Source organism: Apostichopus japonicus, chromosome 16, assembly GCF_037975245.1.
Source record: "Apostichopus japonicus isolate 1M-3 chromosome 16, ASM3797524v1, whole genome shotgun sequence".
Taxonomy (NCBI): Eukaryota; Metazoa; Echinodermata; class Holothuroidea; order Aspidochirotida; family Stichopodidae; genus Apostichopus; species Apostichopus japonicus.
This window is the reverse complement of record NC_092576.1, coordinates 39,209,503-39,221,741: the sequence shown is the minus strand read 5'-3', so window position 1 is coordinate 39,221,741 and position 12,239 is coordinate 39,209,503. Positions and strand designations below refer to the sequence as shown.

Genomic DNA, 12,239 nt, shown 5'->3' with positions numbered 1-12,239 from the left:
GCAATGAACAACCCTCATCTGTTGATCAGTCGCTGCTCCAATAAAACGACAGCAAAACCAGCATGAAAAAAACGCGCTTGTTTTCAAACGCGGTCAAAGCTGCTTACATTACAACAGGAGGGTTAATAATGTGACCGCGAATAGCGTACGAAATGTATGGCTGACTAAAACCAGGGAGTTGCATAACAACTCCCTGCTGATACTATATACGTTTGAAAGTAATAGTATACTCTTACTGAATTAACGTCTGCTTTCTTATTGTTCTTTGTTTTCTTTTCACACGGGGAGGTTGTTTTCTCCTCTGATAATTTTCGCACACGTATCAGCGTTTGCTATACATTCTCTTATACCCCATTAAGGGAGTATATGAACTGGAAAATTTCCAAAAGAATGGCGATCCTCCTGCGTTAATGTGCTTCCTAGCTAATTACTAGTTAAATCAGGGAGTTGTAACTCACCTGTTAAACAATCTGGCTATAGGTCGGGTCGTGAGCATGAAATGATGGGTTAATGCCTAGAAAGCCACAGTTTTAGGGTAGCATTAACAGCTCATATGTATAACACTGCTACAATTGTGTGCACATGTATTACACACTTATAGGGCGGTGATCCTGAAAACATAACTTCAAAGCTAATACTTGCCCGTTGAGCAATTTGTCGGTGGCTAAATTGATGAAAGGTAGTCTGCATATGCCACAAATTATAGCACGCTATATATAACTGCCAGAAGTTTACAAAAATTACCTTCCAGGAGGTCTTTACTTTCCAATTGTTCTCATACCTTCTTAATTATAAGACATAAAATAACTGAATGTTGCTTTCCTCAAGGGTGGTAATACAAATACAATATTTGTTTTGTATCAAATGTGACCATATTTGAATACCTGGCATATTAGGGGCCAAAACAGCAAACCTTTGGAGCGGGATATACTGGTTTTGTATTGGGGTTTAAAATCAAATGTAAACAATTGCAAGTAAAAGATTCAAAGTAAAGAACATACTTTACCAAACACGTTTTACGGGGTACAAAGTATATATTTATAAATTTGTAGTTGAGACGGTGCACTCTTTACTGCAGGAATGCGACAACTTAATAACGATTTTGCTCTCCCTTTCCTCTCTTATTCATTGCTGCAAATGTTTCTGTTGCAGCGATAGAAAGCAAGTGTAAATAAATGACACATGTTGACGCCAGAAATGTGTTCCACGCTCATTTCTATTGAACATTTTCTATTGTAGATAATGTTATTGAACTCTGAATTCAAACATGGAAACGTTTTACAAACATTCACCTCAAAATTAGTGGAACAATGCCACGAAGATTAATATATAGAATGAAAAACAACTTGTAGGTAGGGCTTATTGCTTACCGGCTAGATACAGACGTAACGATAATATACAACGTGTACTGCACGCAGCCGCGTACACTATACACACACATATATACATATGATCCGTATTGTGCCACGCTTAGGGAATTGTGCCACGCTTGGGAAAGTATGATTGAAATATATTAGGCTAGTTGTCATAAAACCTGTTCTTAAATTTAACAATTTGGAAGGCATTACACCATGTACAAACGGGAAGGCCCCATGAAAAAAATGCAAGTGAGACAAAAGCCTATACATCATATACTTTCTTATATTCTCTTTCAAACACTCCGATCCCCCCCCCCCCCCCCTACCAACCCGTTTAAATTTCGAAGGTGTTTACGTTGCTACGGGAGATTTTTGGGTGTCCAGTTATATTCAAACTTGTTATATGCAACTAATATAGGTTATGTAGAAGGATTAAAGTATGCTGTATTGGCCCATATATGCCATATATTTAAAAATGGTCACCTCACCCCTGGTCAATATTCTTAAACGGTTATATTACCTCGTTGGAAGAAAAATTACCTCACTAGACATTCAGTCATATTTTGTGTCCATTAAGAATGTCTGAGAACAATTTGGAGAGCGGAGACCTCCAAGGAAAGTATTTGTTTGAACATTCCTAGCAACTATTGCATGTTGCTTAATTTGCGGCCAATACAGTCCACAGATACAGTCTCAGATACAGACACATGTACGATAAACATATATACATAGACAACATATGTATAATGTACACAGCCGCATACACTACACATATACATATTGGTTAACATGCATGTGTGACAGTAACTTTATTGTGCCCACGCTTTGCACTATTAAAGAAGCCATTATATTAGAATCCTCTTTCCGACACCCGACCCACCCCCCTGAGACATATACATATATACCCATATACATATTGGTTAAAGAGGCGTGGTCGTGACGTAGCGGCTTTTAGAATATTTCTTCTGGACGTCAGAGTTTGATACAGTACATTTCTCTGACGTCACGAAGGTGACGTCACTCTGTACTTTTACGAATGATCACCGCGACGAACATCGGCAACTTTCGCCTGTATGCAGTCTGCTACATGTACAGTTTCACATAGGGAAAGTCCAGTACACAATGCAGGGAGTGACTGTATTATTGACAAAAGGCTACTGTAAATTAGATATTTAATGCGGAAATTAAAAGAACGGAGGTCCACATCGGTTCTTCTTTCCGACGCTTTGATGAGTGGGTTCGACAGTAAAAAGGCTTCGAGACGAAACGAGGTGAATTTAAAGAAAGTCGAGGGGTAGGTGACAAAGACCTAACGGTTTCCTCAACACATTGTGAACACCTCCTTGAATGTCATCTCGCTGCATGTCGTTTTTGCTGGTAAGTGCGTAACTTTCAGCATGCATAAACTTTTAAAAATGTAAGTTTGATAGGCCTAGGTCTTCCATCCATAGGTGAACAAGTCATACATTGATGTAGGCCTATAACTGAAACAAAATTGCTTTCTCTCGATCTAGGTGAAGCAATTACATAAGTATTCCAAGAACCTTTCAAATAATTGATTAGGAATAGGCTCGGGCCTAATTTCGGTTGCTAAAGCCTCTTATTTACTGTAGGCCTAACTTCTTCGTGTAGGTTTTATTCTGTCAAGGGACCTCTTTGGACTTGTTTTTAGTTATGGACAATTGATTGACCACTATGGTGAACTGAAGTAGTGCCACTGCCAGGGCTTTATTTCTCAGTTTGAAACTTGTAAGATTGTATCTGAGGACAGTGTATCCTCTCATACAGAGAACAGGTACGTGTAAAATGTTTAGATCGAATTTCAGGTTTCCCCCTCCCACACAAGATATATTCTCGTTGAAGATATATTCTCATGACATTAGTAGGAGTTGTATGTGGATCACCAGTTAACCACAAGTTTGCATGCATTGCCTAGCTGGTTGTATTCAAGTGCTGGAGTCGTAACAGACCAAAGTTGATGAAGACTTATACCTAAAAATATGTTGCTCTGTTCAGTAGAAAGTGGTGTGAGTGAAATGTGTGCTTTGACAGCCCTTGCAACTGCTTGTTTTTATTACACTTTGTTGAAGGTCGTTTCACCGTGATGAAGAAGGTATTGCAGCCCTATCCCATGGTGAAGAAGAACTATTGTGTATTGATGAAGGGTGAGTATATAGTAAAGACTATCACATAGTTACTCTATGGAAGTTTCTATGGATACAGTTATCAGTGTAATTTAAATGGAATATAACCTGCAAGTAAACACTGCTGTACAGTGTGGAGCCAGCCATACTGTCAAGTGAGGAACTATTTTCATTCTCATTTAAAGTTTCAAGAAAAGAAGAAGAAAATCAGTTAGAGTAAGCTAAGCTAAGGCCTACGGTTTCATGTATGACCTATTTCATAGTGAAGTTGGGGTATACATCCTGTTTAAATACTTTGCTAAATGTGGTTTATTAGGTCAACAATTTTGGCCATTGAAAATTCCTATATTCCATGCTTTATACCAGAACTATACAAAACATTCATTACAATCTTCCCTGCCTAAAGCAAATACCGCCAAGAGTACCCTGTTTTGGGCAAAAACAACATAGGAAATTGAATATCTACAGGTGTTGGTAATGCTAGCACACTGCCCCCCCCCCACCCCCACAAAAAAATACAGATACCATGACTGAAATTTTGTGCCTCTGCACTTACATTACAGTACTGATGCAAATAGGCTTCCATAATCTATTATTAATATACCTGTTGACTGAATTTTTGGATTTTCTTTTCACAGAGAGTTACTCCCTAATGAAACTGTAGAGAGTGAGGTGTTTCCTCCAGAGCTTGAGATGGACTCCTCAGAAAAACAGAGTGAAGAGTCTCTTCCAGATAACTACCCCTCAGGGGAAACTCTTGGTATAATTGAGGAAGCGAAATGTATTGTATCTATAAACAAATTGTAAGAACTGCTGAAGTTAATACATGGGGAGTACTGCACACACACAAACTGTACTAAAATCATATCTTATCAATGGAGTGCTATTGGTGCAGCAATTATTTTTTCTTGGAAGTGTGAAGATGGCCTTGTGTGGAAAATGGTACTCACAAAACAGATTTTGTGGTATCTTTTCAGGTAACATTCAATATTCGTCAGCTGTAACCATTTCAGGAAACAATTATTCTAAAATGGCATTGTATTTTAAAGTTTCCAAATTTGTTTTTGTAAGCAACACATTTCTACGTGTTCAAAGGTTGTATGTAACTCCAGCTGTTACAGCTACTTGGCAGAAGGTCCAAAAGGCAGAATTCTGCAAACTTAAAGACAGAGGTTTATGTGTAGCAGGAGATGCTAGAACAGACTCCCCTGGGCATTGTGCGCAATACTGTACTTACAGCTTCATGGATGAAGATTCTTCCAAGAGTTTGCATTTAGAGGTAGTTGATGTTAGTGAAGTAGGGGGAAAAGTCCAAACATGGAAAGAGTTGGATTTGAGAGATTATTGGATTTTCTAATGAAATAATTTAAAATCTGCGAAGTAGTGACAGATGCCCATGTTTTGATAAAGGCACAACTAATAAAAATGTGTACAATATATGATGGAATTTCTCATCAAGTGGATGTTTGGCATGGGGCAAAGAACCTTGTCAAGAAACTCTCTAACGTAGCAAATACCAAAGAGAACACCGATCTGCACTTATGTATGCCTGCTATAACGTAATAATTTCTGGTACTCCACTAAAGAGTGCGGTGGTAATGATATCACAATCAAGTCAATTTTGCTGTCACTTCTCCACCACATTGTAGACGAACACCAGTAATTGTTATCAATTGATGGTACACCTGGTGAATGTAGTCATCACCACCTATGTGAAAACGACCATAGTAAGCCTTATCTGAAGAAGGGATCACCGTCACATGAAGCTCTTAGCTCTTCCATACTCAAGAAGCAATTTCTTAACACTTTTCCATATTACAAAAATTTCAAGCATACTGGTCTCTTGAATCATTTCACAATCATATGCTAATGTATGCCAATAAATGTTGTGCTTATTCTTATGATGGATATGTAACTAGAATGCTACTGGCTGCTATCGATCACAAGTATCACATTGCAAACCAATGTATCTGGCAAAGTATAGTTAAAGATCAAAACAATGGGGCCTCAAAAAGTCAAAGTGCCTAAGGCTTTTGATTACATTCCTGAATTGATGAAAACTGTCTTTCTGCTCAGACAAGAGAATCAGTGCCATTTATTGGCCAGAGTAGTCCTACCTGAAGATCACCCAAAAATCATCAAACCAAATATTGGCAGTGCTCCAAAGCCTAGTATGAGTGTTTTACTTGCACAGTACCAGCTTAGATTTGCAAATTCAGCTGACATGGGGCATTCCTAAGCTACAATGGTTAATTTAGGAAACGAGATGCAGTTTTATTTCACTTGATTTGTTATTGATTAGCACTCTTAATGGCTCGGAGAGATGTTATATAAAGTTAAGTCTTGATGTGTGCTAAATTTACTACACTTAAAGAGTTATTTAAAGACTCCCTACTTTACTCGTTCATTTAATTTAGATCAACTTTATTATTACTATGTTACAAGTCAAGCAAAGCATGTTCTTTGATTTTCATGTCAAAAACAGAGCCCTTGGATTACATTCAATACTATTTTATCCTTGTAACACACTGTAAACATGTCATTTGATTGATGCCTTAAAGTCTTAAGTATTGTCACTGAGTTTTGCATGCATCTGAGGTGGCAAACTGTAGTCTTATCCAGTGGTGAGTAGCATAAAGTCAGAACTTCTATCTAGACTAACGAACATATTATTGTAATGGTTTAACATGCAAGTCAATGGGGCTTTTAGTAGGGTTATGACGTTCTAGTATCTTTAGACTACCTACTGTAGTCCAGCCCCTGTAATAGATGAAACTCAGCTGTTTAAGAGGTCATTTATCAAAATTAAAAGTAGTACAAGCTTGGCAACTTGGTCTGATAGCATTCATGGTTTTTAACTGTCTATAACACATCACAATGGCTGTGATAATACTTCATTTTTTGAGAGAAAGAAAAGAGAATACATTGTCATCAACTAAATTTGAACTTTTTATACCTTTATTGGAGTGCTCACATCTGTATTATTTGGATCTGCATTTGCTATTTGCCACCTACATTCTAACTTTTTCCCCTGATCGTGTCTTTTCATACCTTTCAAAACAAGAAATAAATATTTTACCTTTCAGCATAATTTGCAAACTTCTTTCACTCCTTGGAAGAACAATAACACCCCTTCCCCTCCACCCTGCTTAGGTTAACACTCTCTATAAACTTGAAAACCATGAAATAATCAGTTTACCTTCAACAATGTTTCACTGCTTGGAGTAACAAAAACGCCTCCCACAGCCCCACCCACCATCATCCCACATAGGTTACTACTGTCTATATACATAAGAAAAGAAATTACCATCACTCTACGAAAGGTTGTTAATAGGATTGAAATCCCTATCACAAACCATGAAGTAATCAGTTTACCTTCAACAATGTTTCACTGCTTGGAGTAACAACCCGTTACCCCTCACCCCACTCTGCCGCCATCACCCCACTTAAGTTAACAATTACTACAAATTTATCACTACGACTGTGGCAATATGGTTTCTTTTCAAACTGTTTTCTCTCTTAATCGATGAGGTAGTTGCCAGGATTGAATCCTACATATTGTCCATCCACATATGGAAATCTTTCCCTTATCTTTGAGATGCAACAGGATGGCAATACCATTCTATTTCCTCTACCTAGGCGACCAAACTTCAAGTAAATAAAATTTCTGTAAGCATAATGTCTGTAGTTCCTGTTGGTTCAAGCAAGATCATCCTCTCCCTTGCGCATATTTACACCCAAGATGTGTGCATTAAGGCAAATATCCCTAAATGCATCCGAGTAAGTTACACATTGTTGCACCCTGTTTGTGCAGCACTTCTTTTCCGCATCAGTTAGCATCTCTACACATTGCAGACATTTGCACCACGAAGGGACTTCACGAGAAGCAGTCACTTCCTCAGGTTGGTTTGGCACAGTGAGATCACTGTGAGCATCTGGGTTTCTGCTGAGAAGCTCTACTGCAACCTGCTCTAACTGTTCTCGTGACAATCCTTGTACATACATCTGTTGGAAAATTGAAAATAGCTTGTTTATTCCTTCAGTACAATCATGAACATATTAAGAGATAGCAGGGAAATTGGCTGCTAGTAAAAATGCAGGATATTTTTTGGGTCAAACTCACTACCTCATAGCACTCTGAATGGTGAAATTTTGGTATTTTGTGAATGCATGTGGAACACAGCAGAGTGAATGATGCAATCATGGCACTTCAAATACAATGTCTATTTATGAGCTATTTCATTCAGTTCTTCACAGATGAAAATAATCACAAAGATGCATTTTGATGGCATTCTTAACACAGAAACCCTAACAGTGTGGAATTTATCTTATCCACAAAAATGTCACATTTTCAGCCACTGGAATATCCCTTTAAGAAAGAATTGAACACAAACATTTCATTTGATTTCATACCAAAAAAAAATGGACCGCAGCCATTCACGTGAAACAAAACATAATACTCATCTTGATAGATAACTAGTTTGGTTATCATTGAAAGAGACAAAATGTGGTTTTCTTTGATTTCACAAAGACTGACATTCCTCAGAAGCTATACTTTCATATTCTAATCTTTATTTACTGAAAACCTTAAAATCTGACATATTTTGGAATGTTAAATTTTTAGCTGGAAATGTATTATGATTTTGAGTTTTCATTACACTTTAATATTTTGAATGAATATCTGGTGTGGATAAATTACTTTGGGTTTATGAATTGGGGGGGGGGTGGTTTCAGCCCAATCATCATGCATGGTGACATCACATAGTTTGCTTCTGTTAGGGAACTTCATAAACCTGTATTGGCTGCAATCTGAATATCACTCTCTGGAGATTTGCCGGTGTGTCTGACACTAAGGTGTCCAACTGCACCAATGTATGTGTGACAATATTCTTTGTTATAAGAATTCGGTACAACATAAATTATAAATAGAAAAATAAGCAAATATTGGTCTGATAACAGTGGGCACAGTTGCACATTGTGACATAAACTTGTACAACATTGTATTATATGCATCATAATCTGGACAAATTTTGGTCTTTTAACATTGGGCAGTTGCTCATTGTGACATAACCTTGTACTACAGTACATTATCATATGCATCATAATCTGCATACGTTATGATTTTTGTAGTCTATGATCATCAACGTAATGTAAATATTTAGTAAAGTGGAAAGTGTGTGCTATGCCAACCTGAAGTTGAGATTCATTTTCGTTTGAAGCCACATTCTGCTGCCCAGGTGCACTATCATCTTCACCTGCTGCATGCTCATTTGGTGAGATCTCACTATCACTAGTGTCTGACAAATCCTGTATAAAGAAAAAAATTCAAAAGACACTTATGAATGCAATATTTCTAGCATTGCTGGCTTTGAGCCTGTTTGAGTGTAGATATCAGATGGTGATGCTCTAGATATCATTATAGTATAGGCATATGGGCTTTAATCTGTCTGGACAGTTGTTATTCATACAGAGTATAGCTCCCTGGTCTCACCCCACGGTAAAGAATCACTGCTGTGCGTACAGTACTATACCAGCAGTACCCATTTAGTACTAGATCCTTACCAGGTTTGTATCAGGGCTTGCCATGCTGGTCACAACCATCCCCTAATCCCTGGCTCACACCCCACGGTATAGAACCACTGCTGTATGTACAGTACTATACCAGCTTAATCCTATAGTCCTAGATTATTACCATGTTTGTATTAGGGCTTGCCATGCTGGTCACAACCATCCCCTAATCCCACAACCATCCCCTAATCGCCCTCACTCCCCAAAGCAATGTCATATTCTCGTTTAACCCTTTTTATGTCAAGCGCCCAAGCCTATAGGGCTACTTTTATTTGGTTCACTTTATAATTATAAGCATACGCCTATATATACACTTAACTTACTAGACTTAGCCTAGGCCTAATATAGTAATAATAAATAAATAATTTCTTTGCTGATGAAATAAGGCCTTGTACATTAAAATTCAAGTTGTAAGTGCATATGACACCCTCCCTTCCAACCATGCATTATATTTGACGATTCGTTTGCACGCCGAGAGCACCCTTAACCTTCGCCTTATACCATTACCAGTTAATAATAGACCTAGGCTTACTAATGACACATTTATGCCTAGCCTACCTTAACCTAGACGCTGTGTTGTCAGTTATTAACATACCGTAGGTTTATTCTGGCAAGCTTTCCTTTTTGTGCCACACGTACAGAAAGAATTGCAGTAGGCCCCTAGTCCCTTGCACGGACACCCAGCTCCTGCTCGGCCCCTAGTCCTAGTGCTGGGCTGTCTCTGACTTGTCTTATTACAATTACAACATGAAGGAACTCCACCGGAAAATCGTGAATCCCATGATGATTGTAACGCTAGTTCAGATGACATCTTCTTTTGTAATTTTCAAAGAAGGTTTTTCGAAATTCACAAAATATACGTTCGATTGAATGTTTCGGCGGTGGTACTGTCATATGTTGAAGGTGAGTTGTCAACTGGTTGCCTGTACTGTAAGTCTGTAGACACACATACAGCACACACAGCAACGGTTCCGATTCGGTTAGTGCGATGAGGACTGTACATTATGTAGCGCATGCACTTCATATTGCCGCTGTGGCAACAACGCCTGTGTTTTGCACACATGTGTTCGGCAGACTTCTTGGAAATTAGTGGTCAGATACCATTTATACTTCTCTCTTACCTAAAGTAGAATCCATCTTACCAGTCACCTCCGATCTTTTTGCATAGTGTAATCATTTAAAATATTGTAATTTATATATTTTTAAATTTTAAAAGCTTGACATTGAATACTAAAAACGAATTTATTTTTCCCCCTGTTAAAACCTCTTACATCACAATGAACAATTGAAAATTAAATTGCTGTCGATATTTCATGACGACCACGCCCCTTTAACATGCATGCGTGACAGTAACTTTATTGTGCCCACGCTTAGGGGAATTGTGCCCACGCTTGGGAAAGTATGACTGAAATATAGTAGTCTTCACAGAAACTGTTCGAAAATTAAGCGATTTAGAAAGCATTAAAACCCAATACAAACGAGTAGACCCTTTAGGAACTGCACTATTAAAGAAGCCTATATATTACATACTTTCTTGAATCCTCTTTCCGACCCCCGACCCCCCCCCCTGACACATATACATAGATACACATGTATACATATTGGTTAACATGCATGTGTGACAGTAACTTTATTGTGCCCACGCTTAGGGGAATTGTGCCCACGCTTGAGAAAGTATGACTGAAATATAGTAGTCTTCACAGAAACTGTTCGAAAATTAAGCGATTTAGAAAGCATTAAAACCCAATACAAACGAGTAGACCCTTTAGGAACTGCACTATAAAAGAAGCCTATATGTTACATACTTTCTTGAATCCTCTTTCAGACACCCGACCCAACCCCCCCCCCCCCCGACACATATACATATATACACATATACATGTTGTCAACATGCATGTGTGACAGTAACTTTATTGTGCCCACGCTTAGGGGAATTGTGCCCACGCTTGGGAAAGTATGACTGAAATATAGTAGTCTTCACAGAAACCGTTTGAAAATTAAGCAATTTAGAAGGAATTAAACCCAATATAAACAAGTAGACCCTTTAGGAACTGCACTATAAAAGAAGCTTATATATTACATACTTTCTTGAATCCTCTTTCAGACACCTGACCCCCCCCCCCCCCTGACACATATACATAGATACACATATACATATTGGTTAACATGCATGTGTGACAGTAACTTTATTGTGCCCACGCTTAGGGGAATTGTGCCCATGCTTGGGAAAGTATGACTGAAATATAGTAGTCTTCACAGAACATGTTTTAAAATTAAGCGATTTAGAAGGCATTAAAATCCAATACAAACGAGTAGACCCTTTAGGAACTGCACTATTTAAGAAGCCAATATATTACATAATTTCTTGAATCCTCTGTCCGACCCCGACCCCCCCCCCCTCCCGCGCCTCTTCATTTATTTTTCGAAGGTGTTACATACCGGGAAGTTTTGGTCTCTAGTTAGGTTCAAACCTTGTTATATGCAACTTCACTAGGTTAAAGCCCAATACAAACGAGTAGACCCTACTCTACTAAATATTACTATCATACTAAGTATGATTTACTGGTCCCATATATGCTACATATTAAAATGTGGTCACCTTAGGTTAAAATTCTTAAACTGTTTTATTAACCACCTTGGAGGAAATTTACCTAACTGGGAATTTAGTCATCTTGTTGTGTGTGTTTATCATGTCAGCGAACAATATGGAGAGTGAACACCTTCAGGAAAGGACTTTTTTGAAAACTTCCAGCAATTACGGCATGCCGTAATTTGGGGCCATTACAGACTACTTTTGATGAGTATACGTATTTGAACCCGAAGCCCCTCACCCCACAATCAATTTCCCCTCCCTAAATCGATTACGGTACGCCTGATTGACTCTGCGATCAATTTCATATATAGGTTGATGATACCTATACTTACTTTTAATTTAACATAATATGTTGATAACATATATCAACTGAAAATTATAGTGGGGGATCATAACGAGGAAGAAACTGTACCCATCAGCCTTAGATTAAAATTGTATACGTACGCTTATGAGTACGGAATTTCCGACTGTCGCACTCTATTTTTCATAAATTCTTGCTATTTGTGAGTGACATACAATTTTCGGTCAAACTTGACCTTTAATCAGTCATATTTATCACGTTTTCCTTGTCATATT

At 38.1% G+C, this 12,239-nt stretch overlaps 1 protein-coding gene and 1 long non-coding RNA gene across 2 annotated transcripts; one reads left to right on the top strand and one right to left on the bottom strand.

Moving 5' to 3' along the window:
• The first annotated feature begins 2,350 nt into the window (after positions 1–2,350).
• LOC139983629 (uncharacterized) lies at positions 2,351–4,574 on the top strand. Its single transcript, XR_011798776.1, has 3 exons — positions 2,351–2,735; positions 3,449–3,523; positions 4,141–4,574. It is a non-coding gene; the product is annotated as an uncharacterized lncRNA (long non-coding RNA).
• Positions 4,575–7,002: 2,428 nt separating this feature from the next.
• Positions 7,003–9,881, bottom strand: LOC139982537 (uncharacterized). Its single transcript, XM_071995430.1, has 3 exons — positions 9,666–9,881; positions 8,693–8,809; positions 7,003–7,507 (listed from the first exon to the last, which is right to left on the bottom strand). The coding sequence occupies exons 1-3, from the start codon at positions 9,879–9,881 to the stop codon at positions 7,202–7,204; spliced, it is 639 nt and encodes a 212-aa protein (XP_071851531.1). The 3' UTR covers positions 7,003–7,201.
• Between the last annotated feature and the right edge of the window lie 2,358 nt (positions 9,882–12,239).